Consider the following 14,120-nt stretch of genomic DNA (forward strand, 5'->3'; position numbering starts at 1 on the left):
GTTAAGTCTAAATAGAGGAACTGGAAATGTTCCCAAGGCACCTGCTTGCATTAAGGAAAGGTACACACAACCACATGGGAATAGGGGGGGTAAGTGCTGGGAAACTGTGCAAACAGCAGCTAATTTAGGTGCAGACAGTTCCTGCAGCACCGTCCTGATCCAGCAAGCACAAGCACCCTCACAAACACTTCTGCAAACTCATTGCTGTTCTCCAGTTGAATCAACACAAACTTCATGGTGGACTCTGAAATAGTAAGGACATTTGGGTTCCGAGGTGACCTAATTGTGGCCTTCCAGGACCTGAAGGGAGGTGACAAGAAAGATGGAGAGAGACTATTCTGAAGGGCCTGGAGTGACAGGACAAGGGGGAATGGATTCAAAGTGACAGAGGGCAGGGTTAGATGGGATATTGGGAAGGAATTCTTCCCTGTGAGGGTGGTAAGGCCCTGGCACAGGTTGCCCAGAGAAGCTGTGGCCGCCCTATCCCTGGAAGCATCCAAAGCCAGGTTGGATGGGGCTTGGAATACCCAGTGGAAGCTGTCCATGCCTATGGCAGAGGAGTGGGATTGGATCACCTTTCAGGTCCCTTCCAAGCCAAACCAGTCTCTTAACAGTGATGTGCCAAAACTGCTGTCAGACCCTCTGTGATGCCAAGCTTCACATCAGCCAGGTTTTATCTCAGGCTTGCAATGCTCGCCTCATGCTCATTTCTTTTTTAAACCTTAGTGAGAACATGGCTTTATCAAAGTCACAAAAGCAAAACACTGCTTGCATCTGCTAGATAACAACCTGACCACATCCAGCCTGGAAAGAGCAACTAAATCCTGCTGAACCTTTGCTGGGGTTCCCCTCCTCTCTCCCAGGGCAGGTTTTGTGTTCCTAGGAAGGCAAAGTGCTCTGTCCCCAAGGCATGGAACACATCTGTCCCTGAGCTCTGCACAGGCCACAGCATCCCAGGCTTGGTTACAGTTTCTGACAGCTCCACAAACAGTTCTACAGCTCAGGGCACTGCAGCAGGTCCAGGACCAAACTAATTCCTTCGGTACAACAGATCACACGCCTGACAAAGCAGCAAACACCGACAGAAACACCTCGTACAGGAATGCTCCTTGTCCAAAAAGCATATTCCTCCCTCTGCAGAGGGTCACAGGTGGAACAGCCTCCTCCTCCTCCTCCACACATTTCCCACCTGGCTGAGGCACCTTTCCTTCACAAGGTCCAACTCTGAGGCTCTCAGCATGGCAGGAAAGGCCCCCAGTATGATTTAAGTGGTTCTTTGCCCCTGTGGTCATAAACAGCTGAGCTACTCTGCTTCCTGATGGGAACAAGAGTTGGACTCAAGGATCCTTGTGGGTCCCTTCCAACTCAGGATATTCTATGACAGGCCAAGCTTGGGCTTCATTTCTAAGTCCTGCACACAAACTGACTTTAAACTTCCAAGTCATACATTTAGAAAAGAACTTTGATGTGCTCACCTTGCATTTAACAGGATCATGCCAGTTTTCACCGCAGTTAAAGCTGTGAGGGAAAGAAAGGGGGAAAGTAAGCAAACAGGGCAGGTAATTGTACTTTTAATTAAACAGGGGAAGTTTTCTTCTGAGTTGTTCTAATGAGAGACCAGAGCCAGTCCTAAGGAAATATCTAAGCCTACACTGCCCTCCAGCATTAAATCCCTCAAAACAGCATAGGACAAGGGGGGGGAATAGCTTCAAACTGACAGAAAACAGGGTTAGATGGGATACTGGGGAGAAATCCTTCCCTGTGAGGGTGGGGAGGCCCTGGCACAGGCTGCCCAGAGAAGCTGTGGCTGCCCCATCCCTGGAAGTGTCCAAGGCCAGGATGGACAGGGCTTGGAGCAATCTGGTCTAGTGGAAGGTGTCCCTGCCCATGGCACAGGGTGGGATTGGATCACCTTTCAGGTCCCTTTCCAACCCAAACCAGTCTGGCATTCCATATATACCCACTATCACACTTTCAAGGCAGTAAGTACAGAGCAGCACCAAGGTCTTTTCCTGGCTGTTCTTACCAGAACTGACGCCCACATTTGCAGCGCACGGGTTTGGCGTCAGGATATTGGACTTTGACGACGTGGTGGCAGTCGGGGGCAGGACACCACTTTAACAGTCGATTACACTGCAGGACAGAGCACAAAACCCCCAGGATGGGACAGGGATGTGCACAAGGACACCTCCTGCCCTGCACCCCCCTTTGCCATGGCTTCAACCATTTGAAAAGATGAAACCCAAACCCACCACAAACATCACTTCAAACAAAGGGCAGTGGCTTCAAACTTGAGCCCAGTAACTTCCCATCCTGAGCTCAACAGTGAATCTGAACACACACAGCTGGGATAATGGAAAGCCTTCCAAAGCACCTTTCTCCACGTTTATTTTGCTTTCTCCACATTTATTTTGCTTTCTCCACGTTTTATTTTTGCTTTTGCCAAAAACAGTTTTGCAGCTTTACTTCAAATGGCAAATGTTTAAGGTGTGTTCTCTTTCAGGGCCGTGTTTCCTGGTTTTCAGCCTCAAGTATCTCAGGGAACACTGAAGAACTGTAAATATTAAGTGCTCCTCAGAACCTGTATATTAAACAACAGCTCTTGCATTCTCTTCATCTCTAGGTCTTTTGTCATAAAGGTTTTTTAATCTTTTCCTACAACTACCCCTGTAACCCAAAGGGCTACAAAACAATCTCTGTAGTCACACTTGATTAGAGATTATGCAAAAAAACCTGCTCTGCCGTTATAAAATAGCCTCAAGTCTCTGGTTTGGTACATATGCAAGACAGAACCACCCTAGAAATCATTAAAAATTTCAAATAAAAACTCACCTCTACAAAACTATTGGTTATTAGATGCTGGTACTTTAATTTAACCTTGGAATCTGTGATCAGACGCCTGTGGGAACAGAAAAAACAGAAAAATTGTAGTAGAAAACTCATTTTTTCCATACATATCCAATAAGTTAAGACACACAGAAATGGGTTTGATTCATCCTTCTACATTTGCAGTTACCTTTTGTACTTACTGATCTCCACTCACTTGTTAGATCACTTATTATTATGAAAACTACATGCACTGTATTTAATATATATATATATATAAGCTTCAAAAACAGAAAGCTCATGCATTTCAAAAGAACTGAACCTCTTGCTGTGAGGATTTTTATTTTTAAAATACTTTCCTGAAGAGCCCAAGAAACAAAGCAAATAATATAAACAGTTCATTTACATAAAACATGCACATTTTGTGGTAAATCCCTTTAAACAGCTCCGGAACAACCGCTGTGTGGTTCATAACTTTGGGAAACCTCCAGTTAGCTGGCTTTCACTGGAATGCCACGGCTCCAGGTGAAAAATTTATTGGTGTTTTAATCTATTTACTGTAAAAACAAAGTTGATTTGAATTCAACACCACTGAGGGTATACACAATGTGGACTGTAAGTCCAGACATGGACTTTAATTCCCAATTGGAAGGGGGAGAGGAAAAGCAGGCTGATGGGAACCCTTTAAGACCACTTGTCTTCTGGGCACACCAACCCAGGTGGCATTTGCAGACTGCCCAGTCTAAATACATCCAAAATACTTGAATTATGGATAGCTGAGCACCTTTATAAATGTCTTTTAGATACGACTGAAGTGTCTTCCCCATATCTGAATACAAAGCTGGACTAATACGCCCTTTGTGGTGTTTCTGGTTTAAATCCTCCTGTGGAACACAAGCCTTCTACAGGCCATAAACACTGGAATTACTGGGTTATCCATTCCAGGTGCAGCCCAACCCAAGGGTACTCCTGCATGTTATCCTGCCAGTGCTCGTTAGGGATGTTGCATAAATCCCAGCCCTGGGCAGCCTGGGGAGCTCCTCACCAAACCACACGCTGGTTATTACATAAAACACAGCACGTGGCAGCTCAGTTCCCAGGGCTAAAATAAAACAAATCAGCAGACAAAGCATCTCTTCGGCCCTGTGTCCATGGCAAGCCCGCGATTCTGGAGTTCAACGTCGTGAAAAATAGAAAAACCCACATTTTAATTTCATACAAATTATAAATTTCACTTTTTTACCCCATACTTGGGCTTGTAGACATAGTAAATGTCACTTCAAAAATTTATTATGTTATCAGAATATATCAGGAACTGGAATTTAAATGAATAGTCCTGCCATGACTAAGCAGAGCACAAGGAGCACACAATCCATTGGTTTTTTGCTTATCAAAATGCTTTGATTGCCCCACATCAACAACCTCACCTGCTCTAGGTCCTACAGCACCACTCAGGTCAAGACTTTCAAGAACTTTGCCTGGAATATGACTGTCTTTTGCCAAATCATGAAGGAAACTAGACAAATTAAAAGATGAAATCCCTGCCCAGTGCCCAGAAATCCTATTTTGGGGTACATTCCTCTGTGAGCAAAGCTCAAAAAGAAGCAACTTCACCAAAAAAGCCAGGTGGGAACAACAAACTCTTGAAAAAGCAGCCTTTAACTTTGAGCTTAGTTTGGAACTACACAAACTCAAAACCTCATCCAAAGATGGGAACAATCCTTTATCAGACCATAAATTAGAAGTGAAGCAGAACTCCCTATGACTTCCAAACAGGAACCCAAAATCCATCCATTCCCACTGAGTGGGCTGATTGCAGAGTCAACCAGGGCAGAAATGAGGGCAGCCTACCTTGCTCATTAATGCAGTTAACAACTTGGCAAGGGGGTGAAAGCAATTCCTAGTGGCACGAGCAAAGGTGAGTGAGGGATAGCCACGGATCACCCAGCCAGGCTGGAGGTCCTGGAAGAGACCCTCCCTTCAACCTTCCCACTCTAGTTCAACAAGGAAAGAGGATTCTGAGCTGGCCAAATACTCACAAATCCAGGAAAGTCACCTGAATTGCCAAGTTTGGACTCATATGGAGATAATCCAACTTGGAGGTGAGGGCAAGTCCCGAGAAGGGAGCAAAGGAACAACTTGGCCCATCTCCGTCGGTGTTCTGATGGATGAAGACTGATGTCCCTACACATGGCATGTTAATCCTGGGTTTCTGTAGCTTGGAAAGCTGGAGACTTTGTAAGAAGGAAAAGACCTAAAAAGAGAATAACTAAGGACACAGAAATGGATGCTGATTCCAATTGGGATTCCTTACATTTTTATTCATGCTATTTCCTAAGACTGCCAGTTGTCCACCTTGGCTTTTAAAGGAAGCATGAGCACCTTCCTCCCCCTGAAATCCAGGTAAGATCAGGGAAAGGTGGATTGTTACCTCTAGAAAATGTTTATAGTGTTTTTTAGACAAAGAGACCTTGGTTGCTTCAGCACCCAGAGCCATTTCCCTATCCCAGGCCTCCTGTCTCTGCCACCTCCAGGCAAGGGGGAATCCCATGGCACTGCTCTCCTCTTCTCCTATCCTTTCCTTGCTGCTGCCACCACGGCCTCCAGTGATTTCAGCCACTCTCCTTCATATGCACTATTTGAACAGCTCATTCCAACTGTTGCAATCAAGAAAATACTCAAAAAACTTCCTGCTGAGAGCGTTCGACACCTCGAGTTGAAGTTCAAACTCTGGTAAACAAAAATCTCAGTCGAGTTACTCAAGATATGCCAACTTCAGCTCAGTTTCCACACACTGAACTCTACAAACCAGCCCCTCAACAGGGCAGGAAAGCACTTCAGCTCCTTCCACTTCCATCCAGCCTACACTCCATGACTAACTGAGAGCCACTACTGCAGAGGGATTGGGAAAAATCACTACTCTGAAAGCAACTGATAATAAACCCCAGCAAATTAATATCAATGAGTGAGTCAGGCTTCAGGAAGGAAAGAATAAGGTAACAGAATAAACCCCCACTGAGATGCTTTTTAGCAAGAAGAATTAAAATGAACTTAATGAAGGTTCAGAATTACGAAGGATATTACTCATTCAATAACCTCCTCCAATATAAAAGAGAAGGAAGCTCATGGAATTCACTGCTCCACCACATGTGAGCAGTCATCCTACAGCTGGATAACCTAATAACTCCAGTGACACAGGCTCACACACCAGCTTAACCAAATCTGGTGTTTGAGGGTACCTTGCTTCCTAGCCTCTACAACTCATGTCCTCTGACTCACCCATCACCTACAGCTACAGGACTTGGGGAATCAGTGGGTTGGCCTGGGAAGGAAGGCCCAAATTCCTGCATGAAACAAAGGAAACAAAATGCACAAAGCAGTTAAACTGGGTTTGGAAATTCTGCTCTCATGACCAAACTGGTCAGGGAGCCTTTCCTCTCCCAGTGCTGCCACGTGGGTTTTTCAGAGCCACACAGAGTCAAGAGACATCCCAATATCAAAACAGACCATCCAAGACAGAGCTCTCTGCTGTCTGAAAGCCTGGGTGCAATCTGTTACCAGCATTTGAATACATCTTAACAGCACATGAGTAACAAAATGCAAAGAGAGGAAAGCCAAGAGGTAGGAACTGAGCGTACTCACATAACTGTATTGTCATCCACTAAGATATCACAGCCATGGGCAGGGCATGAAATGGTCTGAAAAACACAAAAAGGGCATGGGAGGAACAGTGTTTATCCTATTTTTGCTTCACAGAGAATTCCAAGGCAACAGACTTCACCACAATCCATAGCAATCAGAGTGCTTTAGCTCTCCCAACACATCCCAGGTGTGGCCCTGTGCAAGATTCCTCCCCCCACCTACACCAACCCCATGGAGTTCCCTCCAGATCCACCTGTGGCAGAGGCTACGGCCCCCAAACCTTTGGGGGCTGGATTTTCTCTGGGTTGCTCTTCTGGATTTTTTAAACTTTGCTAGGGAAGACTCTCCCTTTTCTTTCCTCCTCCTCTCCAACACCCAGAATTTCCAGAAATAAGCCACGAGGTAAGTTGACATTTTACCTGTCCCATGCCTTCCTCCATTATTTTGGTAGTTAAATATTCACTCCAGCACTGCATACAGAACTTGTGTCCACACTCTAGGCCAGTAAAGTACTGCAATGACAGAGAACACCAGGCATTGGATCATTTTATCACATGGATTCACTCCATAATTTCAATCTCCTTAGTACTGTGCAGTTCACCCATCACATCTCTCACCCCCACACCAAACTTGAAACACTATTTATTTTGCATCATCACCACTACAGAACATTGCCCAGGCAGCTTTAGTCATGCTTCCAAAGCCAGGCTCTAATCCCCAACCCCAGCAGTAAGGAAAGGTGTGGCCCATGTTTCCATCCTGCTTGCCTATTTCAATTTATCCTTGTTTTTTAGGAGTGTACACAGAGCTCTCTCCTGTTTGACTCTGGAAATCAGTCAAATAAATGCAACACTAAACAGGTCACAGTGACAGGATTATTATACAGTCTTCATTCCTCATTTTTTTTTTCCACTTGACACATGTGGGTGCTGCCCAAAATCCAAGACCTCCTTAGGAAACTTCCCCCTGAAATCCAGATGCTCATCAGATGAAGACACTACGGATCCTAATTGGCAGGTGTAAACTGCTAAATAAAATTCAATAATGATCAGCTGTCACAGACAGCAACAAGGACAACTCCATCCTTGTCTGCATCATCTGCACAGTGTGTATCAAGATTCCATCTGGGACTGAGTGGTTACACAAGGGGTGGAGAAGCAAACACTGCTGAGGAAACACTGGAATTAAGGTACTTCGGTCAGCTTAAAGTTATTTTATACCCAGAGCCAGGGGCAAGGAAAACTGTATTTAAAACACTTCACTTGTACCACTATAAGGTAATATTTGCTGGCTTAGCTTTTCAAACCATCATCTTCTCAGCCAGTGAGATAAAACCAGAACTCCACCCTGAGATACCATCAACCTGCAGGAAACTCCACAGAGGAAAGGACCCGGAATCCTCTGCAGAACAGCCCGAAACAGCAGCAGGATGGTGGTAACTGAGGAAAGGGGAGTCCATTTTAAGAAAATATTCTTCCCAAACCGCCTCCTTGACCATCACAGATTTATTTTGTCCCTCCCACACGGGTGTATCAGCTGGGTTTTGCTGAGGGAAGGTGCCTGTCAGCACCTCCTTCCCACGGGCTCCCAGGCTGTGATTCACACTGGTCTGGCTCCTGCCACCAGCACAGGCTGGAACCTGTGAGCAGCAACACAGATCAGTCTGACCTGAGCAGTCACTGAAGTGAGCTGAGCACCTCAAACACAGACAACCACCCCAACAAAACCAACAAAAAAATCAGAGAGGAGGCCAACACCTGCGTGGTGCCAGGTACACCAGGCTGAAAAAAGAGACCTTCCAATTCCTGAACCTTCCCTGAGCCAGCTAACGAGGGACCTGATGCTCCACAGATGCTGCTGTGCCCAGGTGACATCCCCTGGAGCTGCAGGATTATCACTGACAAGTACCAACAGCTGTAACTTTTGGGATGCCACAGCATGCAACCATCCCAAAGACAGCACTGACTTTTCCCAGAATTGAGGCTTCTCCACATGTGATGAGAAGCAAGCACAGACAAGGGGATCACCCCTTAATGAACCCAGCACTCCTGCAGCAGGCACACACGAGGAACCACCACAGAACACAAAACAGCTTCATTTAAGGCTTGTTCTGATTACTTCAGGCAGGGAAAAGGTTTGCTAAATGCCCACAGAAAGGCAGCCACCACACTTCCTCCCGGGCTGCAAGGAATTCAGAGTATCTCTTGACTCTTTTCTTTACTTTGAGGGAGTTCCCAATTATTTTTGGCTCAGCTGACAGCAGCTGTCAAGGGAGCCAAGCAAAAGGGGTGACATAAAACCCCGAGTGCAAGGGGAGCAGTGGCTCCTGAGGCAGCCCTGGTGTCACCCCATGTGTGCTCATCACCCACAGTCTGGACAACAGCAGGGTGTTCCCAAAAACATCCCCACCCTGCAGCCTGGCCCTCCAAGGAACCTGAGGGTGGGATGCAAGAGAGGAGAGAGGCAAAGCCATGACCTTCTCATTCCTGTCTTACCAGAAAGGGTTTCACCCAAAACAACTGCTGGGACTCAGCACTGCTTGCTGGGGACACAGAGTGGGTAAAATATCTCCCTGAAGTTTTCAAACTTGCAGGGTGAGAGCATCCAATGCCTCGTTTTGCTTCCCAAAACCTCAGCCCAGAGTTCTTTGGAGATGACTGGAGCTACAGACACCCTGTAGACAAATACCACCTGCAATGACCCCACGAGAGGGGGAATATTCAAGACTCTGACTTTCCTGCAATGACTGTACACTGCAAAACTTCTTAACAACTCCAAACTCTCAGCTTTCCATGGGCTGAAAGGGGAACTCAGGAAAAAAAAAATTACAGATTTTATGTGGAAAAAAAAATTAGCATTGCAAGAGGATTTTCAAAGTCGAGTTTAGGTTAGGCACTGAACATAAACATAATCCTAGAATTTGTAATTCACATCCACTAAAACAGCTTCAAAACAGATTTCAGTCACCTTTTAGACACAGACACTACAGCCTTTTCCTACAGGCTCCAACTTTTATGTGTGGCAAAGAAACAGAGGTTCCCCTCTGATGTGTCTTGACTTAACACCAACATCAGAGACAACCCTGCTCACCTGCCACTTCTCACTGGTCCAGCTAAAAATCTGCTCTTCTAACAACTGGGCCACTACTATTTTTAACATTTTATTTGAGCTACAAGCTCAAAAGTATTAGTGTGCTTTGTGTAGTTGCTGTCAGGAGCCAGAGAGCTGCTTCCCAGGCAGCACATGTACCCCCAGCAAGAGGAAAGGCCTGTCAGCTCTGAGTTGTACCTCCAGCCAGCACAGCAACTACATTTAAAAGGGGAGAATAATATATTAAGAACATGACATCTAAATTTGAAGTTTCCACAAGGCCCATTTGATGTCTCCTCCCATTTTTCTCCCTCAGCCCTCCTCCTATTTTCATTTAAAATGTTGCATAGCCTAAAATCACATTTATTTCCTTATTACTTAACATGGAAAGCCTGCAGTGTTTAAGCAGGATTTTAGCATAAGGTAGAGGGACAAACAAATTTCTCAAGCTGGTCTTTGTTTTCAAAGCATCTTTTTATACAAGGCAAGCACCAACTCACCTTTCCAGCTACTCTCCAAAAGGCAGGTCAGTGCACACAAGGCTTAAGAGGAGACACACGAAGCCTTGTGGTTCCTGACTCAAGAGCAACAGTGACCTTTAAGGCTGAGAACGTGAGGCCTGAAATTGGGCTTTGCTCAGCTCTGCCTGATCCAGAGCAACCAGGGGGCTTCACCCCCAGGCTGCTCATGAGCCCCAAACTCATGGTGGTTCCCATCCCACCCAGAGCAGAGTGAAGCCTTTTGTCTGGAAAGGTCAGGCACGTGGTTTAGGGTGTTTTGGAGGGGCAGAACAGCTCCCCCAGCAATGGCAGGTTCCAACCAAGGAACAATTCCTCACTGTGTCATCCTGCCTTTTGGCAAAGCCACGGATGAACCTTCCTGTTTGAGCCCTTCCACTCATCTCCTTTTCTCCTGGGATCTCCCACCAGTATGTTCTGCCCCTGGGAAATCACAGCAGAGCCTGGATGTGTTATTAAAGTATGGGAATGCTTCCATTTTGTCAACAGCCACAAAAAGAAGCCCCACCATCACCCACTAACACAAAGCAGGAGGCTGACCCAGAGCCCCAGCAGGCACTGCCACCCTCATCTCCTCCCCCTGAGAGGGTGTTGTACAAACACAAGAAGATCCAGAGAGCCACATTTTACTTCTGCTCAGTTTTACTCCAGACTTTCCAGTCTGACTATTTTATATCATTATTTACCACTTTTAAAAGCTCTTTCCTGCCCTGTCACTCTATTTTAAAGTAAATCCCTTTGCCCATCGTGCTTTCCACATATTTTTTCTTTCATGTACCATTTATTTGCACATCTCAGCTGGTATCTGAACTTGCCAAAAATCACCTGCTTGCTTTTTTCTGAGCTTTCCTACACGGCTGCCCAGGCCCCAGCACCTTCACAGGCTTTCTGCAGAATAAAGTTAAGCTTCAGATGGGAAATTTGGGGAGTTGCTGGTCAGGTACTCACCGAGTTTGGGTAGTTCAGATAGCAGATCTGACAGGACATATCCTGGGCTGATGACCTCGTGTTCATCTGGCGTGTCCGAGATTTTTTACTTGGATTAATTACATGACACTCTGCAAAGAGCTTCTCCAAGTTGCCATCAAAGTACCTGCACGACACAAGAGAGAATGAAAATTTCACTCCCTCCTCTGTAAGTCATTTTTCCATTCTATCTGGGAGTTAAAAGTTGCTTTTAGTATTTCCAACCCTGCACACCCGCTACTTCTAACAAACTCTTCATTAACACACCACAGAGGTGGGTACTGGACAACTCCATCACCTCCATCTCATTTGAATTGCACAGTCCTGAAATTCAAGTACCTTCAATTCTTCAGCTGCATTTCAAGTAATTCATGATTCTCCCCCAGTGATTGCTTTGCATTATAACTCCAGGACAGGAAAACTAGAGCAAGAACATCCTACTTTGTAGTCCATCCTAAAGCACAGGTTTGAGGGCTCCAAATTCAATTCTCTTTCCAGTTTAAGCCTTCCATTTTTCCTAATATTCTAATCATCAGCCATTTGAGTATCTTTTGTCTCCAGTCAACCTGAGGTATTTTAACAACCTCCTAAAAAATACAATTTCAGGTTTACAATGCTTCCAAAGATTAGACACCTTGTGGAAAAGAGGATGCAAAATTGGTTGGGGGGGAGAGAAAAGACCACTTTCTTTCTACTTCCTATTCCCTTAAGGGAAAAGATACTGGTTTGCTTTAAAGGCTTATAAAAAGCTCCTCAACCTGGGGAGGAGGACCAGATTGGAAAGAATTGTTGTTAGGCAGCTCAGCCTCTTCCCTGGATCTTTCACATCTTTCTCCAGCTGCAGCAGCTGCAAGGAACTCATTAAATCAGACAATGAACCAGCTCCATCACCTGCACACACATCCCTCAGTCAAACCCAGTCAGTCATTCCCCAGCTCCCTCACAGCACTACCCACCAACAAGACCTGACTTACAATTCAAAGATATTAATTTTCCTGCTGTTTCATATGTTTCTCGATGCAGTTCACATATTTTAGATCTTAAATTTCAGGACACTGAATTTGGGAGGAAGTGGTGAGTTCTGGCATCGCAGCATCCACGAGGCTTTGCTGCTGTTCTTCAGCGTTAGCTCAAGGGATTTAACTCAACCAAGTTATTGTGTTTGCCTTGAGGATTATACTCAGAAATCTATATATTATATTTAAATATAGATATATAAAACCGTATATTTAGAAAATTTTAGCATGTAAATTCAGTGCAGTCCCATGACAGGGTGTATTTGTTTATTAAGAGTCGTGGATAAATATTAACTCCACAAAAGGTTTCCGACTGCTTCAACTTCCAACTGCTCTTCCAGGCAGCAGGACCAGTGCAGGACATGCTCCATTTGGGGAGAACAGACACAGCTGGGGGCTTTGCAAGGTTTGCAAGGAAATGTTTTGAAGACAAATGATGCCCCTTGAATCCTGGCACTCATGGCCAGCTAAATGCTTATGGAAATACCAGAGGTATTTGTAATGGAGGGCTGGTCCTGAATATCCATGTCAGGAACTTGACTTTTTTCATCTGGAATTACTCACACCTTCTGAATACCTATGGAAAGTATTCCTCCTTCCCCATCCTGTTTTCTTTTCATGCATTCTCTTCCTGAGCAAGTAATTTCCACAACTATTTGCACGTGGTGTCTCAGACTCAAAATCGTGCTGTCACTGGGCCACAACAACCCTAGGAAAGGCAGAAGAAAACCTGGATCTCCCTGAAAACACACAACTCCAATGGACACTCTGGAATAAAGCTCTCCAGCTGCTCCACCACTCCTTATGCAAACACACCAAGGGCTCGGTGGAAAGACTGTGCCAGTTCCTTCAGTGCTTAGGAACAAATCCTAATTCCAATCACCATCCCTTTTTCCCACTTGCTCCAGGATCACCACAGACCATCCGTGCAGGCAGATCTCCCTTTGCCCCTCCCATGCTCTTTGCTCCAAGGATTCCCAGGCAGCAGCTCTAACCCTTCCCTGCCACAGCAGATGAGCTCCTCACTGACATTCCTCCCCTTCCCTGGCCCAGCAAACCTTCTCAACCACCAACTTCTGTTTCCATTCAACCTCCTTGAGCCCAAGGAGCCAAAACTAATGCAATCCCAGTCAAGATCTGACCACAATTCCTACAATGTCACCTGTCTTTCTCCTGCAGATCTCACCCAGTGCACCCCAAACCATGTCTACCTTTCTCCAGAGCTCCTCCGTGTCAGCGGCTCCATTTTAATCTCCACTGGAAACCCCAGATTCTTTTCCATCTCTGTGTTGATGGGACCTACCATGACACTTTGTACCACTGCCATTCCTGGGATCCTCCCAGCTGTCTGGATTTTTCCCTGGATCCTCCTCTGAACCAAATGCCTCCGAACAGATTTGTGCCAAGCAAATTAATTAACCCCAACATTCATCCCAAAATTAACTGATAAGGGATTTACTAACAGGTTCCATCTAGGATCTCCAAGGATTTTGATTTCTCCTCAAGTTCCCTCTGTTAAAGGGTTGGTTCTTTCTACCTTCATCCTTATTTTCATCCTAGGGAGAAGCACAGCACCTTTAACAGCCTTTTAAATCCTCTGCCCTGCTCTCCCTTCACAATGCAGATACTGAGTAAATCCAGCTCTTCTGATACATGAGGATTTGTTATGTTAATTCTTCAAAATGCATTCTCTTCATCACTAAGTTGGGGTTTCTGCTATTTTAAAATTCATGGACAAACCAGTGAATTATTTTCAAGTCCTTCTGCTTACCAAGACCAAATCCATAACAGTCTCAAGTCTTTTTGGCAGAGGGATCAAGCTGTCAGCTCCTTTATCTTCTCAGAATTTCCTCCTGCTGTCTGTAACTGCCTAATCGCTGTTTTCTAGACATAATCAAATCCTATCCACGGGAATATCAAAGATAAAAAGCCTTTTCACTGCAAAAAAAATGCTTCTAGTACACACTTTGGGATATTTACTTCCGTGAAAGAGCATTTGTGAGTGTCAGAGCATCAGAACACTCACAGTAAAAGATATCTCCACATCTAAACTCCTGCCATA

The 14,120-nt window shown here is 45.3% G+C and overlaps 1 protein-coding gene across 5 annotated transcripts in view; it reads right to left on the bottom strand.

Moving 5' to 3' along the window:
* Window positions 1-14,120, bottom strand: part of ARIH1 (ariadne RBR E3 ubiquitin protein ligase 1) — a 50,588-nt gene that overhangs the window by 11,541 nt on the left and 24,927 nt on the right. For all 5 annotated transcript variants that reach the window (XM_064668584.1, XM_064668582.1, XM_064668581.1 and 2 more), the window contains exons 3-8: window positions 11,025-11,169; window positions 6,888-6,980; window positions 6,469-6,524; window positions 2,833-2,899; window positions 2,027-2,133; window positions 1,476-1,518 (exon numbers count right to left, since the gene is read on the bottom strand). In XM_064668584.1, the coding sequence (XP_064524654.1) occupies window positions 1,476-1,518; window positions 2,027-2,133; window positions 2,833-2,899; window positions 6,469-6,524; window positions 6,888-6,980; window positions 11,025-11,169 (511 nt within the window). The remainder of the gene's footprint in view (window positions 1-1,475; window positions 1,519-2,026; window positions 2,134-2,832; window positions 2,900-6,468; window positions 6,525-6,887; window positions 6,981-11,024; window positions 11,170-14,120) is intronic.

The sequence above is a fragment of the Pseudopipra pipra genome, chromosome 12 (assembly GCF_036250125.1).
Source record: "Pseudopipra pipra isolate bDixPip1 chromosome 12, bDixPip1.hap1, whole genome shotgun sequence".
In the NCBI taxonomy this organism is placed as follows: Eukaryota; Metazoa; Chordata; class Aves; order Passeriformes; family Pipridae; genus Pseudopipra; species Pseudopipra pipra.